At 39.4% G+C, this 25580-nt stretch overlaps 4 protein-coding genes across 5 annotated transcripts in view; 2 read left to right on the top strand and 2 right to left on the bottom strand.

The window, feature by feature from the left end:
• The window catches only part of LOC109853146 (serine-rich adhesin for platelets-like), a 35170-nt gene extending 30269 nt beyond the window's left edge, over positions 1 to 4901 (top strand). For both annotated transcript variants that reach the window (XM_020424970.1, XM_020424971.1), the window contains exons 10-16: positions 1132 to 1269; positions 1374 to 1526; positions 1637 to 1815; positions 1909 to 2112; positions 2215 to 2361; positions 2473 to 2566; positions 2718 to 4901. In XM_020424970.1, the coding sequence (XP_020280559.1) occupies positions 1132 to 1269; positions 1374 to 1526; positions 1637 to 1815; positions 1909 to 2112; positions 2215 to 2361; positions 2473 to 2566; positions 2718 to 3010 (1208 nt within the window). In that variant the 3' untranslated portion in view covers positions 3011 to 4901. The remainder of the gene's footprint in view (positions 1 to 1131; positions 1270 to 1373; positions 1527 to 1636; positions 1816 to 1908; positions 2113 to 2214; positions 2362 to 2472; positions 2567 to 2717) is intronic.
• Positions 4902 to 5611: 710 nt separating this feature from the next.
• LOC109853148 lies at positions 5612 to 9714 on the bottom strand. The gene has a single exon (XM_020424972.1). The coding sequence runs from the start codon at positions 8112 to 8114 to the stop codon at positions 7269 to 7271; it is 846 nt and encodes a 281-aa protein (XP_020280561.1). The 5' UTR covers positions 8115 to 9714; the 3' UTR covers positions 5612 to 7268.
• A 1368-nt stretch (positions 9715 to 11082) lies between these two features.
• On the bottom strand, positions 11083 to 13533 carry LOC109853173 (WD repeat-containing protein 74). The gene is made up of 7 exons (XM_020425014.1): positions 13231 to 13533; positions 13012 to 13159; positions 12816 to 12911; positions 12426 to 12732; positions 12213 to 12310; positions 11923 to 12127; positions 11083 to 11833 (listed from the first exon to the last, which is right to left on the bottom strand). The coding sequence occupies exons 1-7, from the start codon at positions 13286 to 13288 to the stop codon at positions 11756 to 11758; spliced, it is 990 nt and encodes a 329-aa protein (XP_020280603.1). The 5' UTR covers positions 13289 to 13533; the 3' UTR covers positions 11083 to 11755.
• An 849-nt stretch (positions 13534 to 14382) lies between these two features.
• Positions 14383 to 25580, top strand: part of LOC109853178 (spectrin beta chain, non-erythrocytic 5) — a 39648-nt gene continuing 28450 nt past the window's right edge. The window contains exon 1 of the mRNA XM_020425028.1: positions 14383 to 14943. The gene's annotated coding sequence lies outside the window, so the exon portion shown is untranslated. The remainder of the gene's footprint in view (positions 14944 to 25580) is intronic.

The following is a 25580-nucleotide window of genomic DNA, read 5'->3' on the forward strand; positions in this document are numbered from 1 at the left end:
TTCTTTTCCATTTCTCTCTCGACGCGCGTTCTCTTTGACGATAAAAAAAACAAAAAACAAAACAAAACAAAATTAAATTCTCTTCAAACACGCGTCGAGTGACGGTTTGACGAATAGAAACACGACAAAGAGATTTTTAATAATAATTTGATGATACAAGTCGATATATATTTTAGTAGATTGTTGTAAGCACGATTTGAATTTGTTTGCTTTTTTTTCTGAAGAAAAGTAAATACAATAATAACAATAATACACAATTCTCGAGAGAGATGTTCCACATATTACACTTGTCTTCTCAGAAGTTGGTAATTGACAAGAAAAAGAAAGAGAGAAACATCTTCTCTTTCTTTCACAGCGAGAGATAATATTGGTGTGCACGAGAAAATTCCACAGCGTGTGATCTTCCTTTCTGACGCAATCTTCCATCATTTTCCTCTTATAGCATATTATTCATTGCTTCAATAACGTGAAATTTTTATTACGTAATATTATTTTTGTATAAATGTGTTGTTATTTCCCATTTTTATCGCGCGTATGAAAAATGCCACCTCGCAATATTTTATTTTATTTTATTTTTTTTTTTTATAAAGTATCTTCATCCGAACGTATATAACTCGTATAACTTCCGAGTTGCTTCATCGCAATTCATCTGGTATTAAGTCGTTCCCCCTTTATTGCGTATGATACGGCGATGAGAATATTTCAAATTAAAAGTCCCTCACTGGGATCCGTGTTGGCATCAAAGAGAAACGATGCACGTTGTTGTTACTTCATTTTAAATTGACATTTAATTAATTCTGACAAAAGTGATTCTTTAATTTTGTTTTTTGTTTTTTTTTTTTTTTTTTATGAAAGTTGAAATGGAATTGCGACAATGGAATAAAACTGTAGTATCGCTCCGCTCGTGCGCTTAGCCGGGCAAAAAACGAGTTAATTCGCGAGTTAATGACAGATGCCGTGTGTGCGCGTATCCGCTTTACTCTCTAATCGATGAAGCACGCGTTTGCCTAACGAGAGTGTAAATTGCGCGATGTACAATACTGTGCAATAAAAATTGCTTGCGCACGTTTTCGAAAATGCTTCGTCGAAATCAGAAAGCTCTTCTCTACTGTGAACTGTTTGGACTTTCAGAGGAGGATGAGTCGCAGATTTTCGTCAAGTTCTTCAAGTTTCACAAATGCTACGACCTAATACCAACCAGCGCCAAATTAGTCGTATTCGACACACATTTGCTCGTGAAAAAGGCCTTCTTCGCTCTTGTATATAATGGTGAGTCTTTTCGGATTGTGCAACAGCCGAACTTCAGTCAAATCTGTGAGAAAAAAAAAACCTTGTGTTTACGCAATATTTGGAATATTTGTTTTTGTTTCAAGGGGTGAGGGCTGCGCCATTGTGGGATAGCTCTCGACAGCAGTTTATCGGCATGTTAACTATAACGGATTTCATAAAAATACTTCAGATGTATTACACCAGTCCATCGGTCACAATGGACGAGTTGGAGGAACACGAATTAGATACGTGGAGAAGTAAGTCTTTCTTTTCGACGTGGTTGGGAAAAATTATTGGATGATAAAAACCATTTGTATCTGAAAATTTTAATTTTTTTTTTTCGATGGAATTTGCGCGTTGATTTCAGAGGTTCTGAAGGATCAAGTTCATCCTCTTGTGAGCATCGGGCCAGATGCGTCGTTATACGAAGCTATCAGGACCTTAATACAAAACAGAATCCACCGATTGCCTGTGATAGATCTTGACACTGGAAACGTCCTTTATATCTTGACGCATAAGCGAATACTTAGGTTTCTTTTCCTATATGTGAGTATACCCTATCTTGTGTTATCACGATCTGAACAAATAAAATCTCTTCTGAGAGAGATCGTTCTGATGTTTAATTTGTTTTATTTACAGATTCACGAGTTACCGAAACCTTCTTTTACCAATAAAACACTGAGGGAGCTGAGGATAGGCACGTTTGAAAACATAGAAACAGCCACGGAAGAAACTAGCATAATTTTAGCGTTAAAGAAGTTTGTAGAGAGGAGAGTCTCAGCATTGCCAATTGTCGATTCTGAAGGAAAGTTAGTGAACATTTATTCCAAGTTCGATGTTATTGTAAGTCGCACATCTTGTTTTATATATATATCGCCCGTATGAATAATATTCTATGTAAGTTTTATATTTGTGTTACATCTTGAACGTTGTTATTCTTTGCAGAACTTAGCTGCGGAGAAAACGTACAATAACTTGGACGTTTCGCTGCGCGAAGCAAACGAACATCGGAATGAGTGGTTCGAGGGCGTCCAGAGTTGCAAATTAGATGAGACATTGTTTACTATAATGGAAAGAATTGTTAGAGCAGAGGTATGTGGAGAAGTTTCTTTAAAATGTTGTTGAGATATAATTTTTTTATATCGATTATGTTAAACTTGTGAAAGGGATACATGCAATACATCCTGTTTTCTATATTTTAAGGTTCATAGGTTAGTAGTAATCGACGATGATGACAAAGTGATTGGTATAATATCCCTCTCCGATCTGCTCTTCTACCTCGTTCTTAGGCCTTGTGGTAAGTCTAACATTTTTCAATATTCTTCTCCAACCAAATCGCAATCGTTGATGGAAGTTCATGTGTGAAGCATCATGTGGAATTTTTTTTTTTTTTTTTTTTTGAATATTTTCTTACCACACATATTGTGCATTTCTCGTGTTGATTTTAGGAGAAGATGGCAGTAGCAATAAAATTAGTTCTATATCGTTACGAGCGCAAGATTCACAACTGTCCAAAGCTCCCAGCTCCGTGGAAACGTCGCTCGCCGACGGCGAGATCGAGCAGGACGCAGTAGAGACAACGAATCGCAATCAGTCCGAGGAAGCGTCCACGACACCTAGTCCACCCCTGAGTCCGGTTACATCTCGCGATCCTCAATCGGCATTAGTAAATCAAACTCAGGACGCAGCGTGGCGGGACATGATAAATATTTGTGTCTCAGGTGTGTCGGGCGGAGAATGAAACGCCGCCGGTTTCCATGTGCTATCACGTACGTGAGTAGTTTTTTTCCGAACTAAATAAATCGGCGCTGTTTCAACTGTATTTGTACATCTTTTATTGTTATCCCGTTCGTGCTCTTTTGGGAGAGTGCACGAGTGTGCCAGTTATAATCGAGATGATTCGCGCCGCAAGAAACAAAAAAACGGGAGACGCCGCGCCCGTTTGAATTAGACGTGCTACAATAGAAAAAAAATCATGAAATTCGCGAAAGAAAAACGCGAAGTACGATATAACCAAGCACGATGCTCTGTATAGTGTATAATAATTACTTTAAGCTTAATTTTTTATGGTACAAATGCTACACAGACATGCTACACATTATACGTTTGAGCTTGTCGTCAGAAACGATAGATAGTTTATGTCGATATTTGCTCAGAGTACGATTCTCTCCGCGCCCTTCCACAATCGAGCGTTAAGAAAACTGACGAATATATTGTAAAAAACAAAAAAACAAAAAAAAAAACTGAGTTATTCGAAAGAAACGGTAAGTGTAGAAAATAGAAACTCCTAACGTCGATCGATATGCATTGTGTTTAAGTAGAAAGTTGTATATCGAGATGTATTCATTTCTGTCTTATTTGCACACTGCATTCGATATTGCAAATCGGAGTTGTCGGAGTGCTCTTTTATCTCGGAAATTTGTGTATCGATCGAATTGCTTGCGTTCGCGTTCTATATACTCACGACATTTCCAATTTACAATGCCGAAACGCAGAGCTGTTGTAACTGAAGAAAACTGAACACAGATATACCTGTTACATAAATTTTTTTGAAATTGATTCCTATCGAAATTGTTCTCCTCTGTTTTTTGTTGTTCTAATGACGTTACAATAGACCAACACAACTGAAAAAAAGTGAACTTATTTCGATTGGGATAGTTTCCGAAACAATTACACAATAACTAGAACTTGCTGTCTATTTCATCATCGATCGAAAAACTGAGTCTATTTTATGATTTTCTATTATATATATATATATATATTGGCGATGATTTTAACATCTTGCATATTCGCGTTTGTACAACTAGTTTTGCTTTATTTGTTCATTTTTACTGAAAATGTGTTAGAGATTGCTTTGCCATTGTATATTAAGTAATACGCTCGTGTTCGCGCGCACGTATACACAATCAACATGAAAATTAGAGACTAACGTTTAAATTGGTCATGAAGAGCCAAACGCTGGATGTTTGTGCGAAACGAATATATAAATATATATGTATTTTATATTAATTCAGTGTAATAACTGTTAGTCTAGAGCCTTACTTATTTATTCGTTATTATAATTCATAAAAGAGAGCATTATTCTCAGAATTCTTGATACACGAATATTGCGAGACAAACATAATGCTTCTGTCGCCGAATTTGAAAGGCGCGATCGTTATGGAAAACGAGATTCCATAGTTTCGACTCCTGGCTGAAGAGTTTTTTCGCAATATTTTAAAATTAGATAGAGGGAAAACGAGCAATTTTTATATATGTTATGCAAATCCAACATCCTATATGAAGCAAAGAATTGAATTTTCAATTCAAAATTCAGTTATCACAAATGAAATAATAATATATGTATATATATATTTCGCACGAACATCCGTTTGGCTCATAATGATCAATTTAATGTTAGTTTAGAATGTCAAAAGCTTTATTTATTTCTTTGTTATAAAAATTAGAAACTTACATTTATATTAATTACAATTTTTGGGTTTTGACTCATAAAATTGTCAGAGAAAAAAATTTATACAACGGAAATAACAAAGAACTTGATCTTAATATTAACAAGACCAAAAGAAAACAAACATGATAAAAAATATAAGTATTTAAATGATTATTTTTAATGTCGTTATATTTAAATTAAAAGAATCCAATTGAAATATAATTTTTTCGACATTTATAATATACAAAAATGCTCTTAGCTATATATTTTCTTGTTCGAAAAAGAGATAAACTTACGGATGTGGTGGCACAAAGTTTTCTTACGTAATATTTATCTCTATATGTGAAAAACAATTTAAAGCAAACCTAAAAAGAGCAAATATAAAAAAAAAAAAATACTCAAATTTTTTAATGTGATATCTGACCAAATTCTATACGTTATATAAATCATTAATACGACTGATATTAAAGTGCTGAAATAAGATTTTGTAATTGTTATATTACGCAGTCTTAATTAACACGGGAATATATACCGATTGCTTGTTGACAAAAGTACATTCTTTAATCGACTAAATCATTTAATGCATCGCGCAGATGTGTATACGACATTTTTAAACTTACGTTTATGTGCGACATGTGTAAAATTTTCTCGATATGCAAAGAAACGAGATAGCGAGCAAAAACTTATATTCTTATTATACAAATGTAAATGCAATTGTGAGACTAAAGTATTCGCGTAATCATATCGTGAGAGCGGACTAATGAATTGCAATGGTGCGAAAAAATTTCGCTAGAATTTGTACAGTATCGTATATTTTGAACAAAAAAAAACAAACAAAATTTTAGAACGGAGTAAGAGAAACATTCCTGTAGAAATCCAGCGAACGATCGTAGCGTCATTTGTTCTTGATTCTAATCACCTTGTTAAAAAAAAAAAAAAAATTCTAAACAGACGAGTAATTCTTTTCTGATAAGAAATGTGCGCGAAACGAACGAGTTTTTGTTTCCTCCAAGGATTTTCTCTTATTTGAACAGAGTGTACAAGAAGAAAAATAATGATACACATGTAAAATTTACAAAAACACATTTATAATTTGTCACGCAATGTACATTTGACTTTCGCTATTGTTTTTTTTTATTATGTAAGATCGTAAGTACATTCGGGAGAAAATTTTCCATCTTTTTTGGTAGTCAAACCAGTGATAAGAATTCAAGCCCGGCTCACGCATTCGTTTTCCCCTCTCTATCCAGGGTCTCTTTCAGATTAAACGCTCACGCAACAAACATAAAAAACTCCTACAAAAATGAACCGATTTTTATTTGTTATACACGAAAAGAAAGCTTATTTTAGGATATTTTCGATGTGACCACCGTCATTTTCAACAACTCGTTTTAATCTATGAACAAAGTTCTTCATACATAACTCTAACATTCCCACTTCGATGCTATTAAAGATCTGCGTAATTTCCTCTTTAAGTTCTTCCAAAGTTGTCGGATTATTAACGTAGCAGCGATCCTTCACATAGCCCTACATACGCACACATAGACGTTCGGTGCTCGGTTTATTCGTGTAACTCGGCAGCACCGACGGTCAGACCGGACTGTCTATGGCCAGTATTTATAGTCGGGATCTTATATTTAAGATCGTCTTAAGTTTATCATCAGATGATGTACGACTAGTTTTATTGGCTGCAGAGCATCTGAAGATAAACTTAAAATGATCTTAAATATAAGATTCGACTATGTGGCCTATGTGTGCGTAAGTAAGAGAGGGAAAAACGATAGCGTGCGCGGGCTCGAATTCTCATTATTGACAACGAGTCGAACGTCACATAATTGTGTAGCGCATGGTGCGCGAATCTCACTTGTAAGGCTACGGTATCGATTCACTTTCAAGCACTATCGGCAAACACTGCGCAGTGAACAAAACCTAAGGGATCCTTGTGTGGTATCGTACATCTTTAATTATGGTTGGGCCCCATATAAAATAAATAAAACTAAACTAAAATACTTGTTATGTATAAAAAAAACTCCAATTTAAAAAAAACTCACTTGTAAAATTTACAAGTGAACCTGTTGTAGATGTATACATATATATATATATATATATATGTGGGAATCAGAGTAATGGAATCGGACAAGGAACGACTTCTTTTTTAATGCTGATTTTAATTCTCTCTCGCACAAAGTACAAGATGTAAGAACAATGGAATATCTTTCGCAGTTCGACCCGACACGCTACGACACCTCTAGCAGAGACTGACTCTCGATCTGCTTTTCTTTCATCACGCTCTCTTTTGTCACTCGCCGCGCGCGCCTTATCTTCCAGCAAATATAGACTCGCCGTCACCGGCGGGAAACACGATTCCCACATATATATACACGTACAAGTTTTCCGCTCAACATCTTGCGAACGGCTCGAATTGGCCTTATATTCTTACAAGTTGTTAGTAGAATTGTTATGTATAAAATTATGGTTCGTTATCGTGCAATAACAAACCACTACATACGATAGATACATATAATGTATTTTTTTAGCCACGTATTGAACAACACCAGCCCAGTATGGATTACAATTCGTCAACGATATGCGGATATTGAAGGACATTGTTGACATCATCGTCAAAACCGTCGTCCCCGTCGTTCAGAGCAAATCCGTATTCTTCCATCGTTTTCTTCACCCACCGGCGCAACGGATAGACCTTAGTGGTAAATATACCTCCGCGCGGATTGCTCGAACAGACTGGTGTCGATGATACCTGAAACAAAAGCGGGCAATTCGTGCTTGCCGTTGCTACGATGATAAATAATCGGGCCACCGGAATCGCCGTTGCACGGCGACGAACCGTTGCTATAAATGCACAACACGCGCTCGTCGTTGATTTCGCATTCGTCCGCGGGCACACCGCACGTGGGCGAGTACATGAGCCTGTTGGTTTTTTTTTCGAATCTGTAATACGACCCCATCCCAATATGGTCGTATTGACGTTGTCGTAATTTCGTTCCTTCTTCGGTAACTTAATCGGTCCGATGTTCGAACCGAACTCGATTTCGTCGGTTGTGACTAGAAGACCGATATTGTTGATAGGTCCCTCTCGCTTCTTGTGTTCTTTGAACGACTCGATGTCGTACATAATCCCGCTCTTGTACTTTACGGATTCAACGCGTACGAAAACATCCTCCGGATCCTCCAGGTGCCGCAACCAATGACCAGCCGTTAATACCACGCGGTTAGAAACGATAACACCCGTACAAAACGGGCGTTTGGTTTCCCCGGTAAACGAGAGCAGCCGCGTAGGGAAATTCTCTAGATTTGTGGCCTTGGTTCCGTTTATGATAAAGAACGAAGGTTTGATTTCGTTCAACGGCGCGATCGGTGCGAAAGGTGCAGTATCGGAAGTAACGGCGAAGTCCATTCAGCGTCGATTTTGAAGACACGGACCGTCGCGCGCGATCGATCGACGGTAATGACTCTTCAGAAGGGACATCACCGTGGTCGAGTGCAACTCGGACGCGTGTTGTTCCAGCGAGGGATCCCGGTTGATTCGGAGGGCGATCAACGGTTCAATTGGTACGAGTCTGGCTTGTTCGATAATCGTGTTGATTTGGTGCAATTGCTGCGCATTGAACGTATGCGCGTTTCACGCAGCGTCGTCGTTCGCTACGCTTGTTCGCTGAATAGTCCCCCCACGAGATTGCCGTTTTCGCTCCCGACCTTAGAATTTTTCTGATTTCAATCTTTTTAGTCAGTTATCTTTTTAGGCGGGCGAAGGTTCCAGCCATAATGGCGTCATCTGCCTTCTGGTTTTTTTTCATCCTAAAAAGGCTACTGTTCTTCTCACGCGTGAATCTTTTCCAGTAGGTTTTCTCGCCTTAACCTTCGATTCCTGCTTCTCGGGGGGTCGGTAGACTTAAACTCGTCTTTCTGAGACTTAGGCATGTTTATTTACGGCTTCTATCAGTTGTATAAAAACGCTCGATCTTTTTAATCAATTCGTCATCGAATTCACGGTTCTTCTTTGCGCGAAAGATTTCAGCCTGCTTTGATTTTGATCCCTTACCTCTACGATTTCTTCTTTTCAGAAGCATCACCTCAGCTTGAGACTTAATCTCAACTTCCTGATTACTAGATTTACACAGCCATACGCTGTGCGTATTGACTAACACGCAATTCTTAGAATTATTTTGGTTTTCTAACAATACAAGTTTTTTTTTTCTTGGTTTTGGTCGACATATTCACATTTACACACACGACTAATTTTCATTTTTTAAAAAAACTGACAACGACTAATTTTACTACATTAGTCGTGTGTGAAACCCTAACCCGATTCAAAACAACATCAACATAGAATACAAGTTTTGTATTGTTGGCTCAACCTTCAAACTGGAAGGCTTGTAGATTATGATTGATCTACAAATTTTGTCACGAAATGTACATTTCACTTATGGTTAGTATTGTTTTTCTTGTAGGTATATTTGTAGGTATAGTGGAAAAAAATTTTCTTCCCTTTTTTTTTGGTAATACTGCTATACCAATACTGCTATACCAATCTCATCTCGAACAGAGTTTTGTACTTTTACACAGAATTCTTCAGTGACTTGATCTCAAATGAATGACTAAAAGCTAATTCGCCTCTTCGGCTTTTTTTAGATGGTGTTTTCGGTCCTTCTCGGGCGCTGTCCGGCACTCACTCTCGGCACTTTGCACGGCATTGAACTCGCATGTCCGACGATACTCGCAGCAATGAGCTCATATTACGAACGATCGTAGATACGAATCTACGCTCACTTATTTCTTTGTGGCTAAATGCCGAATATGCTGAGAAGCCGGCGTTACGTTTCCTGGTGACATTATCCCCGTCAATCCTGGACTTTCGGAGATGTCCTCTATTGAGAGTATTTCCAAGAGATCAGTCTGATGTTCTAACAGAACAGATGTGATAGCCGGATACATAATATATGTATACACCTATAACAAGTTCACTTGTAAATTTTTACAAGTGAGTTTTTTTTTTTTTTTTTGAATTAAAAATTCAATTCTTAAATTCATACGGGATGCGGGATTTGCATCTCACATGTGGAAGACTCCGAATACCCCCCTAACTAATTTTAAAATATTGCGAAAAAAAAACTCCTCGGCCAGGAGTCGAACCTGAAATCTCCGGCTTACCGTGCCATCGCCTTCCCTGGGGGGTATTCGGGGTCTTTCGTATGTGAGATGCAAATCCCGCATCCCGTATGAATTTAAGAATTGAATTTTTAATTTAAAAAAAAAACTCACTTGTAAAAATTTACAAGTGAACTTGTTATAGGTGTATACATATATATGTATACACGTACAAGTTTCCGTTCAACATCTTGTGAACGGCTCGTATTGGTCTTATATACTTTAGTTGAAATTTTCACGAGCCTTAAAATATTATTTTAAATGGCTTTAGATTTTTCTTTTTTGAACTCTCAGTGTCTATTTTCTAATTATCAAATCGTTTCTATTTGACTTGCACTCGTTCTTCCTGATTTCTAGTAGCGCCCAGAAGTGCTGTCAAATCTTTACGCACTTTGTCGCTTTTTTTTTGTATATTGGTATCCCAAGTTTCACCTCTTGCCATTTGTCCCCACTCATCTAGAAGCGCAGAGGAAGCTGCCGCACGGTAGTGGCGCTTCTAGCACTATTGTGACACGGCCACCACCGGTGTCTCGGTCTCTATTTCCATCTTCCTCTCCGCGAGGAAGTGTATGTTAGAAGTAGCGGAGCCACTGCTCCACAGGAGGTGGCTTCGTTACTTCTAACATACACGTGAAATTTTTTTTATGTTCCAAATCCGCGAACATTGTTTTTTGTAACAACAAAAAACAATAAGAAAAAACAATAGTCATGAATGCATTATACATTGCGTGACAAATTTATAAAATAAGCTCTTATAAATCTCTCTCGTATAAACTCTCTTATAAATATGTATCATTATTTTTTTTTTTTGTACAGTCTGTTCAATGAGAGAATATCCCTAGCCTGCGCATAGGAGAAGCATATTTCTCATCGAAAAGGAATTTATTTGGAATTAGTAGAAACACACACGATTTATTTCTGACGCTATTTCTATTATTTTTTTTCTTTTTGTATAGAAGTGGAAGTGATGGTAGAGTTACTCGATTCTGAAGGGAATAGTGCCTGTATAAATGTAGCAAATGTATTCTTGGATTTTTACTGAATACACACACGTACACACACTCACATTTACACACATATTATATTTGAAATGCAAGCGCGATTGGAATAAAATGAGAAGATAAAAATATTAGTATTAATCGACAGACGAGTAGTGTAAAACAGAAACTTTTGTACTGTTGTTTAAATGTGCTGTTTAGATGCGAATGCGTTGTTTCTTTTTTTTTTTTTTTTTAGTACAAAATATGTCATAATCGAATTGCCACTTGTAAACTTTCTTCTACTTAAAAGTACTAAAGAGATCTTATATATACATATGAAGGCGTATACCACATTTGGCTTTGAAACAACATTTTAAGAGAACACAGTAGAAAAATTATCAGAAGTAATATTAAAAACTTCTATTCACCTTTTTACACACAGAGAAATGAGAGCTGGGAACATAACAAACGATTGAACTCTGTGCGCATTGCATCTAATAAGAACCAAACTTGTAAGCTATTGAGATGAGGTAAATGTACAATTTATAGTTTTAATGCTTACGCGCATTATTGCGTAGTGATGAGAAAAACCAACGTTAGCTTTAGCATGTTACCCCTGTTCAACTCTTGCTCTCCCTTGTAATTTGAAACACCGAGAAGACAATTTGCTGAGTGAAAAAAAAAAATATATACTGCTAGAAATATTTTATTTAATGACTGTCTAAATTTTTTTATATCTCTTTAGCCACCTTCCACTCCTCCGTTCTTCAGATTGTCCAAACACACTACTACAAGCTTTTAATTTAAGTAAAATTTATTTAAAAAATTTGTATATTTATAATTTATACATTTTTTTTTATTAATGTTTTGTTATTCATATAAATTTACAATAACAAGTTTTTATTCATCTTTAGTCACTTTCTGATTCTGTTTCTGCACTGAAGCCCGATCTTATTACCAAACAGCTTAATTTCGATTTCACGTAAATCTGTAATAATGCAAAATAAAAAAAAAAACAAATGAGCGAATTTTGTCTGAAATATTTTGTTGTAATTTGAAGAGTAAAAAAAAGTTTACTTTTTTCAGAAGTTTCTTTGTTTCGATATGATGTATTCGCAGATGCCTGTCAAGACTGACACTACCAATATAAGGCTTGTTCATATTACAAGCCACTCCGGTCACACCACCAGCAAATCCTTTGTAAGTGTTTAGTACGGTTCCTGGTTTCGATCTCAAATCAACAAGATTGATCTTGCCTTTACCAGTGCCTACTATGATACATCTGTAACATACACAAATATATGATCATTTGATGTATTATTATTACGAGAAAAAAAACGAAGATATACAGTATGCAAATGTCTCACTTTTCTCTGGGCGTGACGCTCATACAAGTTAAAGCTTCATCTACGATCGTTAGATTTATCGTGGGACGTCTTTGCGCACGTGGATCATACAACCGTACCTTCAATGAGGTTTGTATTTAAAAAAAAAAAAACACTAATGTATATTGATAATGTTTAAAATTTGTAAACATGTATTTTTAGATAAATAGTTTCAGATAAATATTGTTTTCTTACATGTCCGTATCTGCCGACCGTGACTATTTGTTGAGTTTCCGGTAAAAAGTCAAGATCCGATATCCAAATAGGTACTCGCAATTGCAGCCAATCGTGCGGAAGATTCTTTTCGCTGAATATCAAGGTTTGCTTTTCCAGATCAAAGATCTTCAGTCTATTTTCGAGCCCGCCGGTTGCTATTGTGTTTCTTTGCACACGCGAATGACACATTCTTTCCAAATTTTCTCCAGCATTTAGCAGTACCTGTTCTTGCTTGTTGAATGGACACAAACTTACTTCTCCAGATTTTACCGCTACCAAAACTGATCTAACAAAATCAAAAACTGTATCAATAATATCAATACGCATTAATCTGCATAAGAGATAGAGATTCTTTTAGATAAACTTTACTCGTCATATTGCGATATTCCATTTATGCTCCCTTTGCCTGCGGTACAAGGAAGCGAGCATGTAAACAAACCGCTCTCGGAGTCATAGATCTTTATTCTGTAAAAACAATCAAGTTGCAATATCGTAACTTTAATGAGGAAATTTAAAACAAAACAGATTCTTTTGGTTGTTAAAACCTGATCGTACATATATTCACCTTCTGTCTTCCTTTGCGCCACATGCGATTAAAATGTCCTTTTCGTCCTCGTCGCTCCAAGCCATGCGAGTCACCTGATCATTTTCAGTGATGGAGCTCAAATCTTGTATATTTTTAACTATATCTGCTTTTTTGCCGACTTTTATTCCTATCAAATTTACACACAAAATAGAATAGGGTTATAAAACGTACGTGAGAGAATCAACTCAAGTAATTTACCTTTAAAAACACCCAATTTTCCACCCACAAAAACGTTAAAATCCTCCTTGTAACTCATTTTTTATTTATTATTTAACGTCTTTTGAGACTTCAACACTGTAACTAATACAACTCATTTGTAATTATTGTTTCCTTGCGATGTTTTTCTCATTGACGTGCTCTGCAACCGTCCGCGTGATTCTTGTTGCAGCACGTGTGTCCTTTTAAGCCCGTTCCACACTAAGCGCGAGACGCGAACGTAAGTAGCAGGTCTCGTGGAATTGACCAATCGCATAGTCAAATCGGCCAACGTGATTGGTCGATTCCACGAAACATGCGACTTGCGTTTGCGCTTGCGCTTAATGTAGAGCGGACTTTATACGTAACTATATATAGTTGTTTAGAATATTTAGATTAGGTTAGGTTGAGATTAAGCCGTGGCCACTCTCGCTCACAAAACTACGGCCCTCTATTAGTCTATTCACGAGTCACTTGGCGGTGATTACATTACCTACTGCTCGTGATACAAGCTGCGCCGTTTTTATCGTAACCAGATAACCCTAACCTGGAAGTCAATCGAAGAGCGAGGAGGTAAGTAGCAAATATTAATGTATGAATAACTAGTATCTGGTAACTTCATCAATTGCATGTTTCCTCGACAATCAAAATCTAATTTATTCATCTGTTTTTTTTTTTTTTTGTTATTGAGACGCTCTCTGTATCTTTATTTTTATTTTTTTATCATTTTCTTTGTATTTTATCCCGATCGCGAAAGAGTGTAAAAAGTGTAGGGTAAAGCAAACGGATCGGCTCGGTTCGGTTGTGCCGGTCGGTTACGAATTTTTGGACCGTTGTCTCGTCGATCGTGCGCTACGGGAACGCAGAAACGACCCGGACATTTTTTTTTTTTTTTATCTCTGATCCAATTTACCGTGAAAAAAAAAAAAAGAGAAAAAAAAATTCACACCGCATTCACGTCCAACCAGGTAGAGGAGATCCCAACGCGCTTATCGATGCTTACGTGCGGTCAGGCGACGCGAGAACGTAGTACGTAGGAAACTCGTTCGTCAGGGTGAACGAGCGGTGGGGGAATGCGTCTCTCTCTCTGACGGGCCGAGGAGGAGGGGGCGAAAGAACGTCGAGGGCGAGTCTAAAGTGAAGGGACGAGAGCTGCTACACACGTGAACCGAACCGGGTCCGAAGCGAACGAGTGTGGTGACTGACGGCACAGGCGCAGGTCCGTGGCGCAGGCTCTCGGCTGTTTAGTTTGCACGCCAATTCACATACGAAGAGGAGAAAGAGAGAGAGAAAACGCGGATTCTCCGAGAGAGGACGGGACTCCGACGGGAGAGCGAGGCGTGCACACAAACGCGCGCGCGCGCGCCGCTGACGTGCGTGCTGCTCTCTTCTCTTGAGAGTAATTCAAATATTCTGAAAAAAAAAAAAAAAAAAAAAAACTTGGACGAGCGGAGTGTGCGCGAGTGTGTCCGCGACGAGAGAGAGAGAGAGAGAGAGAGAGAGGAGAGAAGAAATTTCCGGATACGGGAGGAATTTTCGGGCGAATAATAGTGCTTGGTGATTACGATTCGATTTGTCCATTTGTTTGGTGGATTTCTCTGGTGTAATACGTGCCACACAGTGAGGCCCTCCTCTCCTCTCCGCCCCCCCCCCCGGTGGCTACATAACTGATCAACAAGTCGCCGCGCCGATTTTCGGATAACTCAAGGCAGCAAGGTGTGTATAATTTTTCTCTCAACACGCACAAGTGTGTTTTTAACGTATCGTCGTTAAATCAGCATTTTGCGTGTGTCGCGAATTTTATTATAGTCGGCGACGATCAAAATAAGCGGTTATTATCGATTCGGCGAATCTCCTCGAATCGATCGTTCTCTTCTTCGGGTCCAGACCGGCGGCGGAGAAGAGCAGCTTGTTCCGCGCGGGTGTACGCGGAATCCGAAAATTGCGAAGTCGGCGAACGGGTGACCGAAACGGGTTTCGCGACTCGGGCTGTGTATATAGTATATATACGAGCCGGTAAGTCGCGTAACGCCCGTGTTTCGGCGTCTAATTCTCGCGAACAAAAAAAATGACGAACGCGAATCCATCGTGATTTCAAATCCGATCGGGAATTGATAAATGTCACGTATGTTGTATATGTTACATATACAAGCGGGGAATATCGTTTGCGCTGTTCTTTTTAATTCTTTTATAGACGTGATGAGAAGGAAGTTTTTTCTCTCGAAGGGAGACCCTCCATATCTTTTTTCTCTTACACAAGTTCTTGACACCTGCGCATCTCCAAATTCTTTGCGAGTTTTGCTCTGAATCTTTCGATAGAAAGATTATCGAGCAAAATTTTCAGAGTTACCGGTTGCTGTGTTGTTCGTCATTACAAACAGCCACATCATCGCGATGGTATTTTAACGGTGGGTATTTAATTGTTCTGTTATACTTGTGCGCATTATTATCTCGAACACAGTTTTTACTTAAGTGTTCGCGCGTAAGAAATTCGAGTAATTGCTTTTAAAATAGGTCTTGTTACATCGATAAATCGTTTTGTAGACTACCAGTGTGTTATCTATTCCACTTTGAAAGATAAAGACAACGCTTCATTCAGTACAGCACCGCGACGAATATCTCAAACGGATGGAATCCGGAAAAAGTATATACCGGTCTCCGCAACAGAGAGAGAGAGACAGCGTATATATACGGGTTTTCCTTTTCCTTGTCTCTCCAAACAAGTTTTCTCTCTGACGGCGATTATAACGGCTGCGGATCTCGGCCTGAATATTACGTGAAATTGGAGCGGTACTTCGATCTTTCCGCGAAACGGTACTCGGTATCAGCCTGCAATGCGCGTTCTGCGGGTATTTTAATGAGTGATGTAACTACGAATTACAGATGATCAAATGCGGAAGAGAGAGAGAAGAGAGAGAGAGAGAGAGAGAGAGAGAGAGAGAGAGAGAAATAGGGAACGAGGTTCTGCATATTTGCGAAGGTTGCAAAACCGACTTGCAAACTCGTAACAGCGTTGGACGATGTGATTGATCGAATTGAATGAGATATCGACATTGCGCAGATGACGTAGATAGTTTAGCGGATATGTAAATGATGTAGTTAATAGTTTATTAGATAATTAAATTTAGAATATTAAAATAAAATTAGATAGTTTTATTTCGAATGTTTATTTTGAAATATTAAATGAAATATTAAATTAGTTTATCAGATATTTAAATTGAGAACTATTTAAATTGAGAGTTCATTTACATTCGTAAGACTTGGTTTTATTTTAAATTCACAATCTGCGTTTCACACGGAACATTAGAGTGTACAAACACCGATGTAACGTGAAAAAAAAAAAACATGTGTATATATACTTACTTATTTACGAGTTTAAAACCAACGTGTGAGAGCGAGAGAATTTGTAATCCGTAATTTAAACATGCGAAATACCAAAGAGACTCACAAATTGAGAGTTGAAAAAAAAAAAAAAAAAAACGCTGAGAGTTGAATAGCGAAAATTACGAACACAAAGACGAAGGGGTGTTTGAAACTGAAAGAGGGGCTGTGTGTGCGACTTGAAAGTTGAGAGTCAAAGGGATTGATGATCGTCACACTTGAAAAATGAGAGGTAAAGAGAGCCGAGAGAATCGAGTCACACATAACAGAACTTACACTTGCTCTCAAACGAGTCTAAGGACACGCGCGTACACACACACACACACACATGCGGGTCCCTTCAAAGTGCTTCTTTGCATTCTCCGTATAGTACGAGTCTCAATGAATTCTCTCGTTTCGCCGGTGATACGCTTCTTCGCGCGCTTATGTAGTAACTCTATGAGGCGGAAGTTATACGTGCGTACGTTTCTCTGTGTGCGTGTGCGCGTATACGCGGCATGTGCACACTGTTGAACGAGGTGAGTTACCACATACGCACTGTGTGAATGCGCGTGAGAGAGAGAGAGAGAGAGAGATCGCACATGCCTACGTCTTCTGCGTGAAGTTGCCGGACCGCTCTAGGAGCTTGTGCTCTCTCGCGTTTCCCCCTTCCAACTTGGGGGCCCCAAGAGTCGAAGATCCGGAGGGATCTCCTTGGCGGGACTCTCCGTGGTCGAGTCGGGTTACGGGGGTCTTCAAGGCCCCCCCGACCGATCTGTGCCGTCCCATAGGTATCAATTGACGATTGGCGAAGTTGTCCGAGCGCCGGGAGAAATTTTCGTTCGACCGCGACTGTTTCGTTTCCCTCGGAGATGAATTTTCGCGGCGATTTCTTTAGCTACCCACGTTTTTTCATCTTTGACACACAAGAGCGTGAATTTCTCGTAGATTTAAAACGCGCAATATTGTTTCCGCGCGAAGAGATTACGCGATTCTCGACCGAATAATTTCCTTTTCGTGCTCACTTTCAAATTCCACGCGTAACGAGAATAACGACAGCACCAGTCAAGATCGTGTAAGTTTACACATCCACGTAGGAGGTAGATTGTTGATAAACATGATGGGGAGAGAGAAAGAGAGAGAGAGAGAGACAGGTATCGCGGGCGTTATTAGTTTTCTCGTGTCCAGATTCCAGACGTTCGAAAGGTCACGCCGAGTTACGTACGTACGTACGTACGTACGTGCCACGTACATCGGGACTATCTACCTTGCTTTCGACGCGTATTCCGCAAATTGCAATTAACCTGTCGCTTCTACATTGTTGTTTTTTTTTTTTTTTGTTTTGTTTTGTTTCCGCTCCGAATTCGTTGTTGCGTAAACGACGAATGTATGTATGCTATTCGGTAATCCACGTTTTCGATTCGCGGCAAACGGGCGCGAAGAAGCGACGCCCACGACGCTTTATTTGGTTCACCGCGGTGAGCGGGCACAGGTTGCGAAGCGGTTTGTCGGCGTGGCGGTGAATGTAAAATTGCCAAGACACATGCTGGAATGTAGATTTTTCTTGTCGGCTTTCTACTCGTCCGTGACGTCACGCGTCTCAAGGAGTCATTGTTCGACACGTTGTAGGCTACCGGCCATGTGAACGCAAAACAGTGGGGGAAATGGCAGAAAAAAGTAGAGAAGTTTTCAATATGCACTGGGGACAACATTTTTCCGATCTTCGCTATCGACGACACACGCAAGCCGCGTGTGTGTTCGGTAAAAATGAATACAAAAGGAGACAGCGGTACGGAAGATAAATAATTCGAAAACACAGGGTGACGGCGCGGCAAGATTACGAGAGAAATATGATCGCGAGAGAAAAGAACGAGACCCACATTTGCCGCATATTAATACCGCTCAATAGGTCTGAAAAACTTATTCAATGCAAACACAAGGAGTGAGAATCGGGCGGCATTTTGTGAGACCGATTTGATGAGAATAGGCGATTGACTAGAATAGGAAACAGGTGGTTGAATCGCGCGGCCTACACACACACACATACACACACATAATTATTCGTGCGTCGCTGACAAATCAAATGAGCGATGACAAACTTAATTTCGATATTTTGCGCGTAAATGAGCGAATTAAATGCGACGGCGACACGTTGCGAAAACGGATAAATCGCGCGCAAGCCTTTGCTTCTATAACGCGCGAGGCAATTTACACGCGACGATTTAAACAAGTCGCGAGATAGGTCGCAAAGCGGTTTCTTATATAAACCTTTTCGACGCATACGTATAACTTATTAAGTAATTTTTTTTTCTCGATGAAAACGTTTATTTATTTCTGTCTTTCTCTGTCTCTCTCTCTCTTTCTCTCTCTCGTGTGTAATGCAAATACCGCAGAAACGGCCGTAAAATTATCCGCGGTGTTAAAAGAAGTTTCTGAGGTATCGGATATACCCGTGACTTAAAACCGAGAGGCGCCTTCGGAGCGGATACTCGACACGCGCGCGGTGATGCAGGAAAGCGCATACTCGTAACTGTATCATCCCGCGGAATTGTTCGCATGCACGTAAAGCTAACGGTTCTCGTTCGGATGCATCTTTCATTTTCTTTCTCTTTTTCTCTCTCTCTCTCTCTCTCTCTCTCTCTCTTTCTCTCGCCGAAGAAATTTTGCTCGCGAAATGCGCGTTGGCGCGTGCAGATCTCGTTATTTATTTTACGACGTAGATACAACACTCGCGAGAGTCTCATCCGAATGGAGAATTAAGTTTGGCCGAGGCTGAAAATCCGATCGCGCGCGCGCAAACATCTCGACACTCGACGAGAAGATCCGTCCCGCGCGATGCAAAGCTCTCATTTGAATTCCTTTTCGCGAGAAATCGCGCGAGAATGTTTCACGAGCCGTGAAACGTGCGATCATCAATCGCGCGAGATGTAGCGCGTAGAACGGAACGGATACGAGATGGATACATACTATACATATATATTTTAACGAATCCTCGCGCGGCGATGAATTATTTAAGATCGCACGAGTCGCGTTTTTTTGTTTTTGTTTTCGGAACAAAAAAAAAAAAGAAATTTTATTTACACGGTGAAAAACAAATGCTTATCTCGAAACGCTTATCTGTTTCGACGTTAATTCACGCGTGACGATAAGCGAAGAGGATTACATGACCGGGCGAGTAGCCGCCAATGAAGTTACCGAAGTGTTATTCAATCCCGACTGATGCGTAACATCATTAACCCTAACGAACACTTCAAATCAGTAACGCTGTTCATGTAGATATTCGCATATTGTGTGAGAAAGACGTTGCTCTCTCTCTCTCTCTCTGTGTGAGTCCGGATTTCTGTCGCAGAAGCATTCCGTTAATCTCGCTGTTCTTGCGCAACCCACTTCTTCGAGAATATTATTGCTACTTGCAATTATGTACTTTGCTTCAAACGTGAGAGACGCTGAGAAACTCGCGTAGCGTCAAATCGCCGTGATGAATATTTCAAGATCGTTATGTGTAACATACTTAATATGTATATTAATGAAAATTTATATTAATTAAAATACACATATTAATTTATTAATTAATTATATATTATAATAATTAAAATACGTTATAAATGAGTAGTTGATGTCAATGGATACGTTAAAATACATTTATATTGATTAGTTGATATTTCAATAATTATTGCGAATTTTTCAAAATTGCACGTGACTTTTCTGGTGAGAGTTCGCGCCATTCATCTTCGTGTTCCAACTGTGTCAAAAAGTTTCAGAGACATCCCGTATGTATATATCGGTATATCTTTTACACTATATCTTACATGTGTACGTACATATATATGTATATATATATAAACATGTATATTAATGAGATATGGTTTTCAAAATTTCACTCACAGGATGTATCGCGATAGAACGCGTCGAAGACCGACGACGGGAGAGACAATGGGAAGATGAAGATAGCGTTGTCGAACAGGCATTAGGACGATACGCGACTCGCATAATGAAAAAAAAAGGAGAGGGAGAAGACGAATGTGGCACGTGGGAGTGTAAGGTCGTTAAAGTCGAAATTCACAAAAGCACGCGTCGTCGTGTCGGCGCGCGCATTCTCTTGTCTTACATATAATAATAATAGTTGCACATATATACATATACACATGTAAGCGTTTAAGATACCGCAGCATCGTGTTGTGTGTGCGCGGCGTTTTCATGAAATAGCATCCTCTCCATTCACGTCTCCGAGCACCGAGCCAACTTTGCTTGAGTTCGCTCGGTGCTCATCAGCAGAGCGCACACACCTGTATATAATTTCCGTGCCACATATCGCGTAACAATACACGTACGCGGTGAACACCACGTCCTTGGTTGTGTTTCCTCCTCTCGTGTTCTTTTTTTGTTGCATCTTCTTTCGCGCAGTTATTCAAAAAAAAATCTGCACAAAATCTTCTCGTTGCGTCTAACGTGTATCCTCATGCGTGTCAGTCTTCCAATTGCGGAAAATGACAATTCGTGACAACTTTATCGTACGTGTGATGTCTGAACGAGCGTAGGTAGGTAGGTAGGTAGGTGGGTTTCCGACGCGCGCGAAAGCAACGGTGTTGCAACTGAACCAAAGCACACATAAATTGCGCAATATAGATAAATCATACACACGTATAGGGGTTGAATTGATGAAAAAAAAAAAAAAAAAAAAAAAAAAAGCAAAATAAAAACTGTACGTTAATTAATTCCGCTCCTATTCCGCTCGTTAAGCATCGCGGAAAGGTAATTGACCGGTTTAAACGGGCTTCCAATTTGCGCGCGCGGCAACCGAACCTCCGAACGTAGCCAACCAACTCTCTTCCGCAATGTGTTACTTCTCTCTTCTGTGTTGCTCAATATACGTGTTTCGTGAAAGCTGTATAATTCCTAACGCCGCGCGTTACATATATATATGTGTGTGTGTGTGTACAGAAAATGTGCCAATGATTCATTCGCACGCCGCGCACCGACGTCGTCACACAGGTCGTCGCGAAAAATCGCTCGCCCGCGATGGTAATTAAAGTCAATGGGTTGGCTCGTAAATTCAGACCGGATAATATTGTATCCCTTGTAATTGTGGGTATTTACCGATTTAAATTTACATATCAGATACGGAGAGGGAGGACCCACCTGATCCCACCCAATACGTATACGCGCACGTACGTACGTACGTACGTACGTACGTTGCATCTCATTAAAGAGGAAAAAGACGAGGAGATATATACATATATATATAGAGATGGGAACACATTCGGGTGCATTCATCTTGGGCATGAACCCAATTATCTCATCTTGTTTTTGTCGATTACCGTAATAAGTATTTTCTGCGCCCCGAGACACAAGCAGCTACTCTGTCTCTCGGCGGCGGCGTAGCCGCGGCTGAGAAGAATGTAAAGATTATGGGGCTCTCAATATAAACGAGTCGTTGTGCCAGACGGGGAGAGAAAGAGAGAGAGAGATTACTTCATGCGAGAGTTCCAGCGATTTTCCGACGTCGCATCGCGCGCGCACCCATGAATTGATTTACACGTGATATCATAGCACAGATATCGCGTTGCGCACAATAGAACGGAAATTTGGGAGAGAAGTAAGAAAATCTCTGTTAATCTCGCGAAGATGAACATCGCGATAGAATAAAATTCCCACGTTTATTTGTGATGACATAAGTGCGTTTCGCAACGAACTTTTGTTAAAGAAACAATTGTTACAGATATGTACGTTAAAACTGTCAGTGTTTTAAATATTAGTTACATACTCGTGTTTTTTTTTATATAAATAAATATCCGGTCGTGTTGATGGTGTTTGTCCGGTCACTTTATCTCATCAGTCGCCTGTTTGTTTCTCGTTGTAAACACGGACGTTCTTCCGTGAATGAACGTTTTAACGTATCGAAGATTTGTTGCGACGTTATACAATGTATTATTGTTGCGGTGTTATTGTTTTTTGTAACGACTCATTAGAACACCCGCGCGCTAATGTGGCGGTTAAAAATATTTCGAATCTTTTGCTCGACGACAGAGCGTGCGGCGGACAAATATTTAAGAAGAACGTTACGCGTGCGACCGCGTCTCTTCGTTCGCCGTCCTCTTCCGTGCATCATAAATCTTCGGCCGTACGATATGTTGAAGCAGAAATCGCTCGAGATTACGTCGCGACGACGTTTAGATTAAAACGAGATATAGGTACATGTAAAAATTCAATTTAACTCTTTACTCTTCGCGTTTTTTTTTCTCGCGAAATATAAAAGTCAGTCGCTTCTTTATCTAATCGAGCGCGAACAATCGCGGAATTAATGTGCGGAAGATTGAAGTCTTATCCTACTTTCGCGCAAAAATATAATATTGTAACGGATGGATCGCGTTACGTCGAGAGAAGAGTGACGATTGAAAAAAATGAAAGACGACGGCTTTACGTGCGACAGTTTTTCAGACGTAAACACATGTTTTTTTTTTTTTTTATCGCGTCCTATCAAAATCTCAATCTCACACGCGAATTTCGCCGTCGACAACGTCGAATAACAAGTAGATAAAAGAGACGCGGGTATCAATTTCTCAACCCCGTGACAAAATGAGAGAGACGCAATTTGCCGACGGAATTGTCAACCGTGAATTTAACCCGTGACGCGCGTGTTACGTTTCTTCTTCTTTGAAGAAGAGGGTTCGCGCGCGACGCGGACATTCGCGCGCGTTTGACAATTTCCCAAGTGAGTATTAAAAACGGATTTCGAGTAATGCGTTGCAACAGCGACGTCTTAATGGTGACAGATCTCTCGCGCTGATGATCTCCGGCAATCTGAATTCGAATGAGTGTGCAAGTTTCCTGCGTGGCACACACAACAACGGCTACGTACGTACGTACACACGGGCAGTTCTCTCTGCGTTTCACGAGAGATCTAATGATGGCTGAGTCACTTGAAGTGTTTTCGAACTCTTAGAAGAGCTGCGCTAAAGTCGTTATGCACCGGGTATGAATAGCGTGTGTACGGCTTCGCGCGTCAGCCTCCGTGAATTCGCCGCCTGTCGGCTTTGAATGTCGCGTGAGAGAGAAATACAGTAGAATATAAAATAACGAGCAAATCTGTCTCTCTTTTTCTCTTTAATGCCGTCTTTTACATCCGAATTATATTTTCTATATAAAATAAAGAATTATTCACTCAATTATTTGAGAGATTTTGTGTGAAGCAATTTGCGACCCCCAGACTAACAATCTCTTTTTCTCTCCCGAACTCGACGTTGTTTTCTAATGAGTATTCGTCATATGCTTTCGCCCAATTATCTCGCAAACAGTCGAGACACAATTGCCCGTAATTTCGCTTTAATTCGCCAACCGTGAAATGTCAAGATGGACAGTAGTTGTCGCGCGCGCGCACACACGCTTGAAAGTATCAGACTACAACGAGCCGTTATCTCTGTGTTGTGACATTTTTACATTAAGATGTCGCTTTAAGTAAAAAATAAAATGTTGCGCGAAATAACATTGAAGTGGTTTTTCTCAGCTTCTACAATAAAATGTTCCGGTATTTTGTAAAATAAAACTTGGTATTTTTTTGTGTAAAACAAAAAAGTTTGCGTAAAATCTGTGTGAGAGCTCTTATCTTCTCTGAATTTTTGCAAAGTTAAACGTACATGTGGTAATTAGAAAATGATTAATTTTAACGTACAACAGACACAGATGATTCCAGAAAAGACCAGGTGTGTGCGTGTGTGTGTGAGACGTTTTTGTTCAAACACACGCTAACTCGAAGAGATAAGATTATAGTTGCGCGCGAGGAATGTTCAATGTATTTCATCATAGTTTAATATAACATGCACGTAGTCATATGTATATTGAGAGATTTTTTTTTTCTTCAGATTTCTTCTTGATGTGATTATTTCATTCCCGGAGGTATTGCGCGCATTACGAAGTAAAGATGTGACTCAACAAGCTTCCTCATTTGCGAGGGCGGAAAAGAACGGCGGCGTAACAAGAAAAATACGTGTTTTTTCTGTATCGCAATAATTCACACTTCACGTCGCACGGAGAAACTTAAATATTATTTCTGCGAGAGAGAGAGAGAGAGAGAGAGAGAGAGAGAGAGAGAGAGAGACAGAGAAATAAAGCAAATAATGAGACATAAAGCTGAATGTAAGTGTGACGTAAAACCTCTAATTTTGCTATAACTTCGGAAGAAGTTTTCGCAAAAAACTTCACATCATTAATTTTTTCTCTTTCGATTTTTTTTTTTTTTTTATACGCATATTTAATTCTTTACTCGAATCGCAAGTGTGCGGTGCGGAGCAGTTGAAATGAATAGCTGCAACGTCGCGATGAACGCTCGAAAAAAATGGTTCGCACAATGTCACAACCCAAATATAGGCGTGTCGTCATCGTCGTTTGAACTTCGAAGCGGTTGTACTGCGTTTATTTCCTTGTATCATGTACACCGATGTGTGTGATATGCGTGTATGGATCAGATATCTTTGAATTATCAAATACGGATTGTATCGTGAGACCAGTAGAGTAAATTATCGTATTTCGTCAGCAAATGATCGATGGACGGGAATTTATTGCTCCGGCAATTTCGACAAACATTTAACTTGTTCGATAATTGCTGAAATTTTGTGCGTTTTGGTCGCATCTTTTTTTTTTTTTTTTTGCATCACGCCGACAAGACAAGTTACTTTTATGTTTTTTTTTTTTTAGCCACATTGGAATTGGCTGTTTCTGAGATAAACAAATTTTCTAAATTTCACACTTGCAATGTCACTGAATTATTATTTCGCAATATCAAATACGTTTTTCTTCAACAAAATTTTCTCCGTTGTTTTCAGAGACGGGACGAAGAAACGCGATTGAAAATCGTTGCGAATTCTTCGCACAGCGAAAATATGAAACTCGCTTCGAACTCGGTTAGATTGCGCGTACACGCGCGTGCGATATAAGATTGATTTAATATTTGCCTCGGTTATCTCAGTGTCAACAGAGAGTTTACGGGCTGACACTGT

The sequence above is a fragment of the Pseudomyrmex gracilis genome, unplaced genomic scaffold (assembly GCF_002006095.1).
Source record: "Pseudomyrmex gracilis isolate BER0280 unplaced genomic scaffold, ASM200609v1 scaffold_44, whole genome shotgun sequence".
Taxonomy (NCBI): Eukaryota; Metazoa; Arthropoda; class Insecta; order Hymenoptera; family Formicidae; genus Pseudomyrmex; species Pseudomyrmex gracilis.